Source organism: Gorilla gorilla, chromosome 9 (genome assembly GCF_029281585.2).
Source record: "Gorilla gorilla gorilla isolate KB3781 chromosome 9, NHGRI_mGorGor1-v2.1_pri, whole genome shotgun sequence".
Classification (NCBI taxonomy): Eukaryota; Metazoa; Chordata; class Mammalia; order Primates; family Hominidae; genus Gorilla; species Gorilla gorilla.
The window spans coordinates 137,363,052-137,376,717 of NC_073233.2; the positions used below are offsets into that span (position 1 = coordinate 137,363,052).

Genomic DNA, 13,666 nt, shown 5'->3' on the forward strand with positions numbered 1-13,666 from the left:
AATTCTCTACCTAACCCAATGTCACAGAGATTTTTCTCTAATGTTTCTTTCTAAAAATTTTATAGGTTTGTGTTTCTACTGAAGGTCTATGATCCATTTTGAGTGAATTTTTAAAATAATTTATGAGGTCAAGGCTCTTATTATTTTATTTATTTTTATTTTTATTTTTTGCATCTGGATGTCCAATTGCTCCAGCACCATTTTTTTTAAAGCAATTATTTTTAAAAATTTTTATTTTATTTATTATTTATTTTTTGAAATGGAGTGTTATGAGTGCAGTGGCATGATCTCAGCTCACTGCAACCTCCGCCTCCTGGGTTCAAGGGATTCTTATGACTCAGCCTCACAAGTAGCTGGGATTACAGGTGTGTGCCACCACACCAGCTAATTTTTGTATTTCTAGTAAAGACGGGCTTTTGTCATATTGGCCAGGCTTGTCTCGAACTCCTGACCTCAAGTAATCTGCCCACCTCGGCCTCCCAAAGTGCTAGGATTACAGGTGTGAGCCACCACACCCAGCCTCATTTGTTGAAAAGACTATTATTTCTCCACATTAAATGATGTTTCTTTTAAAAGAATGAATGTGATTCAAGAACCCAAACATCTTTTGACATAAAGGGAGAAAATTCTCTAGACCTTTGGATTCTGAATGGGCTAAAGAGCCCCCCTTTCCCAGGAGAACACCCACAATGTTTGTTTTACTAGAAGTGTCATAAAACTAAACACATTTTATACTCAATTTCTGGGATTTCTAGACTGATTTTCTTTGCCTAGCTTTTAGAAGAAGTTTTAACCACTCCTTGGGATCAAGGGTCAATGAAAGATTATTCTTTTTGACAAACTGAACATAAAATTAAACTTTAGAATGGGAATGAAACTTATAACTCATTTAATGTAACTTTCCTTTTTAAAAAATTAAAAAAAAAAAGATACGCACCTGTGCAAAATGTGAACAATGCAGAAGTATCATCTAGATTTGGGGATGCCGAGGGACATGGGCTTTCCTACTGCTTCTCTGTCCCCTCCTCAGTGTCTTTGGCCGGCTCCTCTTCCTCTCTGTGACCTGAGATGTTGGCGTGCCCCAGAGTTCAGCCCTTGTATTTCTTCATTTTTTTATTCCACTCACCCCCTTGGTGATCTCATGCAATCCCGTGGTCCAATACGCCACATAGACTCCCAGGAGCTGCGTCTCTAACCCAGCCTCTATCTGACTGCCTCCTCAACACGTGCAAGATGTCTAATAGCAACTTATCTAACACAGAACTCATGGTTTTCTTACTCAATCCTGCTTTTTGCCTAGTCTTTCCCATCTTGGTAAAGGGCACCATCCTTCCTCCAGTTGCTAAGACCAAAACGTCAGGCCTCTCCTGGCAACTCTCTCTCTCATACCTGACATTCAGTCCTTCAACAAGTCCTCTCAACCTTAACTATAAAATGCACCCCCTCTCACTGCTGTAGCTGCTGCCTCTGGCCTAGAAGAATACGGCCTGGCCTCCTCACTGGTTTCTCTCCTCCCACCCTGGCCCCTGCAGTCCAACCTCCTTAGGGATCGTTAAAGACATCAGTCAGATCATGTCCTCCCTCAACTCACATCTTGCCAATGGCTTTTTTAAAAATCACATTTTGAATAAAATCCAAGTGATTTGCCCTGACCTACAAGGCCCTGCGTAATCGGGCTCCAACAGATCTCTTCCCAGTTTTCTCTCCTGTGACTTCTGCCCTTGCCTACTCTGCCTTTCTGCTGGTCTTTCAACCCATGCTCATTCGGCCTTTAGGGCTTTGCCTGTGCTGGTTCTGGGGCTGGGGTGCTTGTCCCGTGCCTTCTCCAGGCTCTCCTCTGCGTCGGGGTGCTTACCTGCAGAAGGGTCATCTTCCCACCATGGCCTTCCCTGACTCCTCATCCCCAATACCTGCCCTCTGCCCCACCTGCCCCATCTTCACACTTTGCTGTATTTTTCATCATAGTTTATCACTACCTGGCACTATTTACATATTTACTTGTTTATTTGTTTGCTCTCTGCCTCCCCAAATGGATGTAAGCTCCATGAAGGTAGGACTTTATAGTATTCGTTGCTATCTCCCCAGCTTCCAGAGCGGAGTGTAGCCCATAGTAGATGCTCAGTAAATATTCATGGCTGGATTGAATGCAGGATTAGATGCAAATGTGTAGATTCCTTTTCACCCTGTTTTATTCCAAGCCCAGAGGTTATCACTGTTAACAGTTTGATAACTAGCCTTCTAGACTTTTAAAAATGCATTTATAAAGGAAGACCAAAAAAATCATAGTTTTAAAGAATAATACAAATGGTTTTACATCATATTTTTCTCAATAATATATTAGGTATTTTCTCGTATTAGTTTATATATAGTTTATCCATCTATTCATCTCTCTTTCTCATCAGTTTGTATGTTTTTTTTTTTAAGAGACAGAATCTCTGATTGGGCACGATGGCTCACACCTATAATCCCAACATTTTGGGAGGCTGAAATTGGAGGATTGCTTGAGGCCAAGAGTTCAAAACCAGCCTGGGCAACAGAGACCCTGTCTCTACTTAAAAAAAAAAAAAAAAAAAGTAAGTAAAAAAAAAAAAAACAGAGACACAGTCTCACTCTGTTGCCTAGGCTGGTCTTGAACTGCTGGCTTCAAGCAGTCCTCCAGCCTCAGCCTGCCAAAGTGCTGAGCCACCACACCTGGCCTAGATAGTACTTTTTAATGGTTACATTGTAGTTCATACTATGGATGTACCACAATTTATTTAATTATTTTCCTGTGAGAGATATTAATATATAGGTTATTTCCCCCGCTCACGATTATAAGCAAGGCTGCAGTGAATATGCTTGTATATAAATCTTTGTACGCATAGACCTCAAATTGCGAAATTCCCTGTCAGTGACTTGGTAGATACTGCTTAATTTGTCCTCAAGGATTATACTGTTTTATACTCCCACCAACAATATATGAATGCCTATTTCCCCATATGCTTGCCAGTGCTAGATATTACCACACTTTCAAAATATTATTCAACGTTGGGTAAAAAAATATTTAACTCTCTTACAAAAGAGAAAGGTGATACAAAGCCTTACTTACAGGTGGATTGTTAGTCATTTCCTATAATGATAAGCTTCTTAGTTTCTAGATTACACATTAGCCTGCTAAAGAAAGATAGTCTCTTTTGAAAGAAGTGACAGACTTAAAGGAGTAAGGTGATTTAAGATGAGAAACATCTTATGCCTTTTTAAGAAGCTTCCAACTTCTTTTTCAAGAAGTATCATTTCAGGATGTGTGCTGTGAGATCCAAACCACAAGCCCACATATCCTCATTTTCTTGCTCTAAAATATTATTCCCAGGTGACTTTTTTTTCTTAAAAAGAATCCACAGCACAAAACATCAAGTGTTGGAGTTGGCTGGAGAGTTAATGGAAGTTGTAGCAAGTGGTGATTTATTGTTATTTAACCACTTTGTGGTTTCTGCTGGGCCTAGCTAGAAGTGTACTCAAAGAATAAGAGAAGCTATTTGTTTTAACAACTGTGACTGGGGGGCAAACAAAGGCATGGGAATGAATAAGAAGAGAAATGCCAACCTAGAGAAGAGAGCTGGAGCACAGGTAGTACCTGGATGCTTCTGTGATATTAGTCAGTTTCAACTCAGAGCTAGTGTGAATGTTGGTTGGCTCAGATGCTGGCTGTGGCCTTGAAGTCACTTTTCAGGGCTGGACTGAGTCCCAAAGGGCAGCCCCTGGGTCTTCTCCATTTTCATCAGGTATCAAATGGGGAGGATGAGAGGTCTTTTCGTGGCATCAGTATATTAGAGTCTGAAGGATTCTTTGGAATCAGCTAGTTTTCTTACTCACCTTATAGATGATGAAACTGAGAGAGAAAATGATTCACATAGGTAATGATCCAGACATTTTAAGCTCTGTGTTGAATAATCAAAGGAAAAAGCTCTTTACTTGAACTTTACAGATTTAACAGATTGTTGGACAGAAAAGAACTCTTGCCTTGAAATTCCTAACGCAGGAGTGGCATATAACTGGTATGTATGCCATCATACCCTGCCCCGGCCACATGCCCATAGCAGACATTGTTAATCGACCCCAGCACCTTTTCCTCAGCCAAGCTCTGGCCAGCCTGAGAATCCTCCTTAACATAGTGCTGGAGGCGCCAGTCATACCGATCTGAGCTTTCATGTGATTTAAAATCTGTTTGTCTCCCTCTTCTGAATGATGTATCCATGTGATTCATGAGGTGCTGATAGCATGGGACTTCAAGTCAGAAGAACTTGGTTTGACTCCTCCATCTGCTTCTTCCTAGTTATGTTATCTTAGGCAACTCACTTAACCTTCCTGGGGCAATTTACTCCCTCTGAGATGAGAAAGTTGAATTAAATAATCCGAAAGCATCCTGTCAAGCTCTGAAAAATGCTATGATTCAAGGTACACAGACTTCTCAGGAAGAATTCATAGCTACAAGCATGTCTTTTTATAAAGACCACAGGTGGTTCTCAGGAAGTTTGCATATTACAAATCTATTTCGGGTTTCTGAAATATGTGTCTCTAGCTTTTCCTGACTACTTCTTTTCATCTGCCTGGTCCCATGGACCAAGAATTTAGGGATTCCGAAGGGAGAGAGAGGGGAAAGATCTGCTTAAAACCAGAGGACTTGCAGGAACCTCTTCTGGGCCGTGGGCTTCATCCTCCCACACCGAGCATAGCAGACCTCTGTGCCTGCCCTGCAGCTGTAGGTCTTGAGTTACTTCTCCTTCCCCTTCCTCCATCTGTACCTCCTTAAGAGCAGGGCCCTCCCTGTCAGACAGACCTCAGCCAGCGGCCCTCTGCAGGTCCTGGCCTGCTTCCCCACACTGTTCCCTGTGGTGACCTGCCTCCCTGCTTGTTTTCCAGGCTCCCCTTCCCTGCGGGCATATCCGCTCCTCTCGGTGATCACCCGCCAGCCCACTGTCATCTCCCACCTGGTCCCCGCCACCCCGGGAATCGCCCAGGCACTATCCTGCCACCCGGTCACCGAGGCGGTCTCTGCTGAGGCCCCAGGGGGCGAGGCCCTAGCCAGCAGCGAGTCAGAGACGGAACAGCCCACGCCCCGACAGAAGAAGCCCCGCCGGAGTCGCACCATCTTCACCGAGCTGCAGCTCATGGGCCTGGAGAAGAAATTCCAGAAGCAGAAGTATTTGTCAACCCCAGACAGGTGAGGACGCAGGGAAGGGACTCTCCGCAGTGAAGGCCCCTGGGAACGGGAGACTTGCTCCCATTGTGGGCCGTGGAGCCACAGCACTGGTACAGTGAGGCAGGACACTATGGCGGAGTCCACTCCTTGGCTCAAATCATCTCAACCTTGGTTAACAGAACCCAGCCCACATAAATCCACCACACAGTCCCTGGAGCCTGCCTGCGGCTAAACTTAACTCACCACTCTATCTCCATATTTGAACTTAACTATTTCAGTATCATAAACAAGGTCCAGTTTAGCAAATGGTTGCTCAGGCGGTCAGCTGGGAAACAGGCTTGGTTTTTAAGCCACTCACTCTTAGGATTGGAGGCAGCAGGACTAGATTCGGAATTGGGATTCATGATCTTCTCAATCTTCTCCACAGCCTCCAGCTGATTCCCCACTGACTCAGTTTGCTGGCCTGGCTATTGCTTGGGAAGGACTGGAGTGATCCAGTTGAGGAGGTCAGACATGTTGGTGAATTTGCTGGATGTCAAGTCAGAACCATTTGACTGAGACCCAGGAAGACCTGGCTGAGAGCCCCTTCTTTGAACCCCTCTGAGATCCATGTTGGGGAGGCTGTGACCCTTGCTTTCTTGGAGGCCTCAATGCCTCACCTCCTTTTCTTTAATTTACTATTTTAGCTGAAACATATGCCAGAGTGTGTGTCTGGGCCGGGTATTGTGGTCCACACCTGTAATCTCAGCAGTTTGGGAGGCTGAGGCAGTAGGATCGTTTGAGGCTAGGAGTTTGAGACCAGCCTGGACAACGTTGTGAGACCCCGTCTCTACAAAAGTTAAAATATGAGCCAGGTGTGATGGCATGCACCTGTAGTACCAGCCACTCAAGAGGCTAAGATGGGAGGATCACTTGAACCCAGGACTTTGAGACTGCAGTGAGGTATGATTGCATCAGATTGCATCGCTGCACTCTAGGCGAGACCCTGTCTCCTTAAAAAAAAAAAAAAAAAATAGCCGGGTGTGTTGGCTCATGCCTGTAATCCCAGCACTTTGGGAGGCCGAGGCAGGTGGATCACGAGGTCAGGAGTTCAGGACCAGCCTGGCCAAGATGGTGAAATCCCATCTCTACTAAAAATACAAAAATTAGCTGGGTGTAGTGGCAGGTACTTGTAATCCCAGCTACTTGGGAGGCTGAGACAGAGAATTGCTTGAACCCAGGAGGTGGAGGTTGCAGTGAGCCAAAATCATGCCACTACACTCCAGCCTGGGCAACAGAGTGAGACTCAGTCTCAAAAAAAAAAAAAAAAAAAAAGTGTGTATCTCAGTGTCTCATCTTGTTCTTTCAGACTGACTCTGGAGATGGCTGAGCTAATAATGTGTGATCCTATTTATTGGGGAGATTTCTCAGGTCCTTCTTCCTCTTCTTTTGCCTACTGCCTTGGACATATCAGGTTGGACACCAGTCCTATCAAAAAGTAAAGGAAGGAACCTCAAATGAATCTTTTAAGCTGTGTAGTAGCTCTTTGATACAAATTTAAGTGACAGAGGAGTCTGCATATCACTGACTAAAAGGGAATTTAGCTTCTGATTCTGTTAACGAGGCCCCGTCAGCTGCTTGGTAAGGGCCTTCTGGGTGCCACTGGGGCACTGTGGCAGGGATTACGGGTCCAGAAAGCAGTCGAGAGAGTCCTGTTGTGACAGAAAGGGATCATGGGGAAGGAACGACTACAGGAACAAAGACGCAGCAAGCCAGGCGCTGGTGCCTGTGCGTTGCTGAGTGCAGTAGGAACACAGGATATTGCTGAGCGTGGGAGATGGGGTTAGGGGAGGCTTCTCAGAGGAGGTAACATTTAAGAAGAGCTTTGATTCCAGGAGGGACAGGAAGTCCCGCACTGAGGGGTTGGCACACACAAGGCAAAGAAGCGTGTCTCTCCGGGTATGTGGAGGAAACTGCAAGTAGCCAGGACATCTCCAGCTTAAGGTGTGAACAGGCAAATGGTAGACCTCGTATGCCTGGCTGAAATGTGAACTTGGTTGTTTAAGCAGTTGGCACTGCCTTTATGAGCTGGAGGTAACATGGTCAGACTTACATTTTAGAACTGTCTCTGTGGTGGCACCATAAATGATGGATGAGAGAGGCCAGAGACGGAGCAGGGACCAGTTAGGAGAGAATCCAGTGATCGCCACTGAAGACTTGAATTAAAGGGTGGCAGTGGGAACAGAGAGGCAGGAATAGAGAGGAGGACAATTTTTTTTTTATTATTATACTTCAAGTTCTGGGATACATGTGCAGAACGTGCAGGTTTGTTACATAGGTATATACGTGCCATGGTGGTTTACTGCACCCATCAACCCATTATCTACATTAGGTGTTTCTCCTAATGCCATCTCTCCCCTATCCTCCCCACCCCCAAACAGGCCCTGGTATGTGAGGTTCCCCTCCCTGTGTCCATGCGTGAGAAGAGGATAATCTTGAAGAGAGAATTGGCAGAATCAACATTGCGGAAGGAAGCAAGAAGGGAGTTGAGAATTCTGTGGTTTCTGGACTGGGCCAGCAGGTGGATAGGGACGCCATGAACTGAAGTTGGAAGACAGAGGACAGAGTAGACTTAGGTGGGGAAAGGTTGAGTTCTGTTCTAGACCTGTGCATTTGGAGTGTCTTTGGGCAGATGATGGAGACAGGTCTGTGAACCGGAGGTTAATAGATGGGATCTCCAGGTATGACGTGGCTGTTTCCACTTCCCTAGCATATAATTGAGAGCCTCATGAACTTGTGCAGGCCCAGTGGAGTGGGCACCTTTGTCTATGGTAGCACGGTGGTATGTCAAACGGGCTTCAGCATGCATGGCTAATAGGCTGATTTTTCAGAAGTCAGAGAAATTTTTTTTTTCAGAAATATTAGTTCTTCTTAAACCTCCTGGGGCTCCCTGATACCTGCCCAGGCATCTCTCAGGTCACCTACACAGGATTGATTCACTTATCTGGGAGGACACCATTGGCTGGCATGGAAGCTGCCATCTTCACCCGCCCTCTCAGATATTCCTCGCCTCCCTACGTGACCAGGGCCATGAGCACTCCCTCCTCCCACAGCTCTCACCCTCCTCCTCTGTGTTTGTTTCTCCAGTTTCCTAGGTGACCCCATTTAAGTGAATATGCAGGGAAGTGAGAATTTGTAACGGTGGCAGGTAATGAGAGAAAGCTGATGACAGTGAAGCATGTTTCTGTAGCCAGAGTGAGTCAGGGCTGCATTTTTCCCAAGTGAGCTAACACTGTTTGCTAATGCAGTTGCAGAGCTGTGAACTGAGCCTTCCATTGACTAATGCACCTGATGGCCTCAGGTGAACTGGGCTCGGGAAGGCACCACCAGCCAGAACTATGAAGGACCCGTCTCCAGGGAGGCCTGGGAGACCAGAAGTCTGTGGGGTGGCCCCCTGGGTTCTTGGTTCTCAATGAGTGACTGCTTGGGAAGCAGTGCTTCATTTGTGGGAAGAGCCAAGTGCTGTTGGCACTGGGAATTTATTGGCTTTAGCCTGTTAATCACTTTCAATAAAACTGCCAGCTTCTAGTAGCTCTTCTACAGGGATGACCAGATGGATGTGAGTACTGATTTAAGACCACTTCCAGGGTCCCCTGAAGGAAGACTCTGTGTATTATTGGGGCTTTAAATTATGCAGCCTGGTCAGAGCAGGGCAACTGGGCAGCTGCACCTGAGACCGTCAGGGCCGGTCCCTGTGGTCCTCCCTGATAGTTAGATCTCCCCAGGTGGAGAGCTGCAGCTGAAAACCCACACCTGAGACTCCCCATGGAGCAGGCAAGTGAGACTGACTGTGGGCCCGAGATTCACAGACGGCAATTCTCAGAAAGCTAGGGCCTTTCAAAAAGTGGGGGTCGCTGCCCAAGCTCTGTCAGGGGTGATTGTCCCAAGTTGCTGCATTCGAAGTCCACACTGCTTTGCTGAGCAGGGCTGGCGTGGCAGTGAGGCAGCTTATGTTGGCTTAAGGAGGTGGCTCTCCAGTTGGTGCTGAGGTAGACCTGGGGTTCTTATCCTATTAGGTCAATGGTTGTTGTCTCAAGGACTGATGTTGGAAGTCTGACTGCAGACTTCCCTTTCTCATTCTACTTGTCCCACCTGGTTGTTTGCTGCTTCCTGGGATGAAGCATCCCTGCGATCCCCTTTGACAGGTTCAACTTGTGCAGATACATTGTGAGTGGGTGTGAGCCCCAGTGCAGGAGCTGGTGTACAGGTCAGACATCGTGGGTTTCAATCCTGCCCCACTTCTTAACTCTACGATCATCTGCCAGAGGTCGGTAAAGGTTTTCTGGGCAGAGCCAGACAGTAAATACTTTACATTCTGTGGGCCATATGGTCTGTGACAACTACCCAATTCTGATATTGTAGCACAGAAGTAATTTATTTTTATTTATTTATTTATTTTAACAATGTCTCACTCCATTGCCTAGGCTGCAGTGCAGTGGCGCCATCTCGGCTCACTGCAACCTCCGCATCCCAGGTTCAAGCACTTCTCTTGCCTCAGCCTCCTTAGTAGCTGGGATTACAGGTACCTGCCACCACACCCAGTTAATTTTTGTATTTTTAGTAGAGATGGGGTCTCACCATGTTGGCCAGGCTGGTCTCCAACTCCTGACCTCAGGTGATCCACCCGCCTCGGCCTCCCAAAGTGCTGGGATTACAGGCATGAGCCACTGTGCCTGGCCTGTTACAATAAAACTTTATTTACACAACCAGGTAGCAGACAGGATTTGGCCACAGTTGCTGAGAGAGTCTAATCTCTCCAAGCCTCAAATCTCTTATCTGTAAAATGGGAATAATTATACTACTTCACTGTGTTGTGAATGGGATAGATAAGACAGCATGTCAGGGGTTTAGCATGTAGCCTGGGATGCCGTGGTGCTCAAGAAATGGTGGGTGTGTTAGATTTAGCCCCAGAAATGGCTTTGACTTTTAGGACTTTTCAGAAGACTACAGAGAAGTACAGCACCATGATTAGCAGTAGAATGGAAAACAGGAAGGGCTGTGGATTTAATGTTTCTTTTGGAATCTTTATAATATTTATTTATAACATTTTAATTGTTATAACAATTTAGGACAGCTACAGCGATTGAATCAATCCATTAAGAAGTATTTTTTGAGCACCGGTTCTGGATTTAGCAGTGTGATGGGCACTTTCATGGGTAGAAAAGAAGTGGAAGGTATACGCTGCCCTGGCTACTGAGTTAGGGAGGCAGAAATAACACAGTCAGAGTGATCAGAGAACAGCAGGAAACGTGGGACCATCTGGGTGACTGCTGGCCTGTGGGAGGGTGCAGAGGAGACGAGCTGTGGGAGCCAGGAGAATCACCTGCCGGAGGTGGGACCGGGGCTGGGTCTGGAATGATGAGTGGATTCCCATCAGCAACATCTGGCTTTGCCTTTTGTTTCCAGTTTGGACGATGGGCCAGAGGGTCAGAGTGAATGCTCTTGTCAAGCCAGGAAAAGGACTGTGTGATGAGAAGCCCCAGGCATCCTTCTCAGGTCCCTTGCAGACCATGAATGTTTCAGGATGGGGACTGGCCCAGGTGTCCTCAGGCATGGGCATCTGTTTCTCAGTTTCTCAGCTTCCCAGAGTTTCCTCTGTTGGATTCTTGGAAGGAAAGAAAAGCGCTTTGGGGAAGACCTCGTTTAATGGGGGAGGTCCGAGCCTTGGTAGCCAGTGCTGGAGCCTGTCTGGAGCCTGTCAGCAGGATCCCATCTCTCCTGCTGCCTCCCATTCTGCTCACCTTTCCTTTGTATCTTGTGCCTTCTAGGTTGGACTTGGCTCAGTCTCTGGGACTCACTCAGCTGCAGGTGAAGACCTGGTATCAGAATCGCAGGATGAAATGGAAGAAAATGGTAAGAAAGGAGTGACTAACCATGATCCCTTCCTGATGGGAAGGACTTTTACTCCAGGGCTGTTGGGAGGGAGGCCGGACCATTTGGCAGTTTGGGCTGCAGAGATTGGAAGGCCTTCTATGCTGCTGGCTTGCGGGGAAGCTGTTGGATCTGTAGGTTGAGCTATTTCTCTTGATCTGGGGTTCCTAAACAGAGGGATATTCTTTTTCTGTTTCCTTAGAAATCAAAGGAAAAAAAGCTTACAGGCTTTTAACTTGCTAGTTTTATTATTCTACTTGAGTTCTAGGGTACATGTGCAGAACATGCAGTTTTGTTACTTAGGTATACATTTGCCATGGTGGTTTGCTGCACCCATCAACCCGTCATCTACATTAGGTATTTCTCCTAACTTGCTAGTTTTAACCCTACCTGCTAGCCTTTTCAAACAACTTCCTTCTTCCTCCCACCAAGAGCTAAAAATAGAAGTCAGTACTCTTTGTTCATAATGACGTAGAGGATGCATCTGTTCTTTTGGCCGTGCGTCCTCTAACGCAGTGATCCTCAAACTTTGGTGGGCATTAGAGTCCCCTGGGTAGCAGGTTAAATGCAGAACTCTAGGCCCCCTCCCAGGATTCTGGTCCCAGAGGTCTGGGCCAAGGCTGGGAATGTGCGTGCTAACAAGACCCCTGGTTATTCTGAAGTGCCTGGTATGATGACCACGGTTTCCATCATCCTGCTCTAGTGCCTAGCTAATGACTATTTCCATCTTTGATTTTTAAGCATTAGAATAGATACATCCCTACATTGTGAGGAACTCAATTTCATTATCATTTATTCTTTTCACTAAAAAAGGCACTATTAAATCAAAATTTTCCAAAGTAGTTGAGTGTTTCCTTTCTCAGCTTTGTAAACCACTGAGACAAGGTCAAAGCCCAGAGCCAAAGAAAACGAGGAGGGGTGGCGATAAGGGAAGAAGCCCTGCTGTTCTCTGGAGCCCAGATGCCACCATGTCACCTGCCATAGGCTTCTTACCCCCTCACCAAACCTTAGTGGCTCTTTCTCCTCTCGTCCATGCCATGCCTTCATGATGACATTCTAATTTGTTAACCTGTCTGGTCACAGGCCCTATTTCTTGGTGTTTCAGGGCTAAAATATGATGTTTTTCACAATAATCAAATAACTACGGGGTTCTGCCAACCCCAGTTTTCAGGAAAAAAAAAAAAGTCAGTGGATAGATGTTTTTTCAATGTTGTGGTTTTGTCCAATATTGTTTTTTCTTAAGCTTTTAGTTCTTGCTATTCCTTGCTATTTTCTGCTAACAATGAGGAGAAAAAAAAACCAAAATAAGTAAATTGCAAATGAACATCAATGGGAAAAATTAGGAAAAAAGTCAACAAGCAGCAATTATTATATTCCCAAAAAAGAAATTCCTGGGCAAATCTTGTAATTTCCTCTGGGGGGACCTGACCCTGAAATGAAAGGGTTTTCAAATGGAGGCAACTTGGCTCATGAAGTGCCCACGAATTAAGACAGAGATGCCAGTTATGTGTTCAAACACATGGATATTGCATGAGTCAGCAAATATATATTTTGTGTCTCTTGTGAGCCATTCCTTGTCCTAGGCACTATAAGAAGTAATGAAATAAAATATCACCCTTGCCTTCATGGAATTTATGATGTAGTCAGAGAAACAAGGCCCAGGAGGTAGCTGCCGAGCATGTTATAATTAAGTGCTGGTTGTTACGGATTTATAAGCCCATCGGAGTTCAGAAGAGAGGTTATGGAGAAGGTGGCCGGGAGAAGTTGAAATTGAAGGAAGTGGCCGGGCACGGTGGCTCACGCCTGTAATCCCATCAGTCTGGGAGGCCGAGGTGGGTGGATCACATGAGGTCAGGAGTTTGAAACCAGCCTGGCAAACATGGTGAAGTCCCGCCTCTACTAAAAATACAAAATTAGCTGGGTGTGGTGTTGGGTGCCTGTAATCCCAGCGACTTGGGAGGCTGAGGCCAGAGAATCACTTGAATCCAGGAGGCAGAGGTTGCAGTGAGCCAAGATCACACCATTGCTCTCCAGTCTGGGCCATGGAGCAAGACTCCGTCTCAAAAAATAAAAATAAAGTAAATAAATAAATAATAAAAATAAAATAAAAAACCAAGAAATTGAAGGAAGAATGGATTTGGTTAAATAGACAGTCTTCCAAAAACTCTACAGTGCTAAGCACACATGGATACCTTTTGGGGGATTGGTCTCAAGAACTAGACTTGAGAGTGAGAAGCACCAGGCCATGTTCCTATGCTTGCCCTTCCCTGGCTGATTTTGGGCAAGTCCCTTCACTGCTTTCTGTGCAAGATCCACCACCCACCTTCTTCCTCGTCAGTCATCAGCATTGAAATCAATGCCTCCTAAGTAGCAGAGGCATTGTTTAAATTGGTTATCAGCAATCTTTTCATGAGTCAGATGATTAAGGAATTGACAGGCAGCCTCCTCTGCCAGCACCGCCCAGTGCCCGTGGGACAATGTGTGTGCCTTCGTCTCTGACGTCACTTGTTTTTCACCAGCAACAGCGTTGCTGGCATGGTTGTGGGCCAGTTATTGATGGGTATCAATGCCATGTAA

At 45.8% G+C, this 13,666-nt stretch overlaps 1 protein-coding gene across 1 annotated transcript in view; it reads left to right on the forward strand.

Annotated features, from left to right (window-relative positions):
- Positions 1-13,666, forward strand: part of BARX2 (BARX homeobox 2) — a 76,763-nt gene that overhangs the window by 56,341 nt on the left and 6,756 nt on the right. The window contains exons 2-3 of the mRNA XM_019035984.4: positions 4,900-5,200; positions 10,987-11,071. Coding sequence (XP_018891529.2) covers positions 4,900-5,200; positions 10,987-11,071 — 386 coding nt within the window. The remainder of the gene's footprint in view (positions 1-4,899; positions 5,201-10,986; positions 11,072-13,666) is intronic.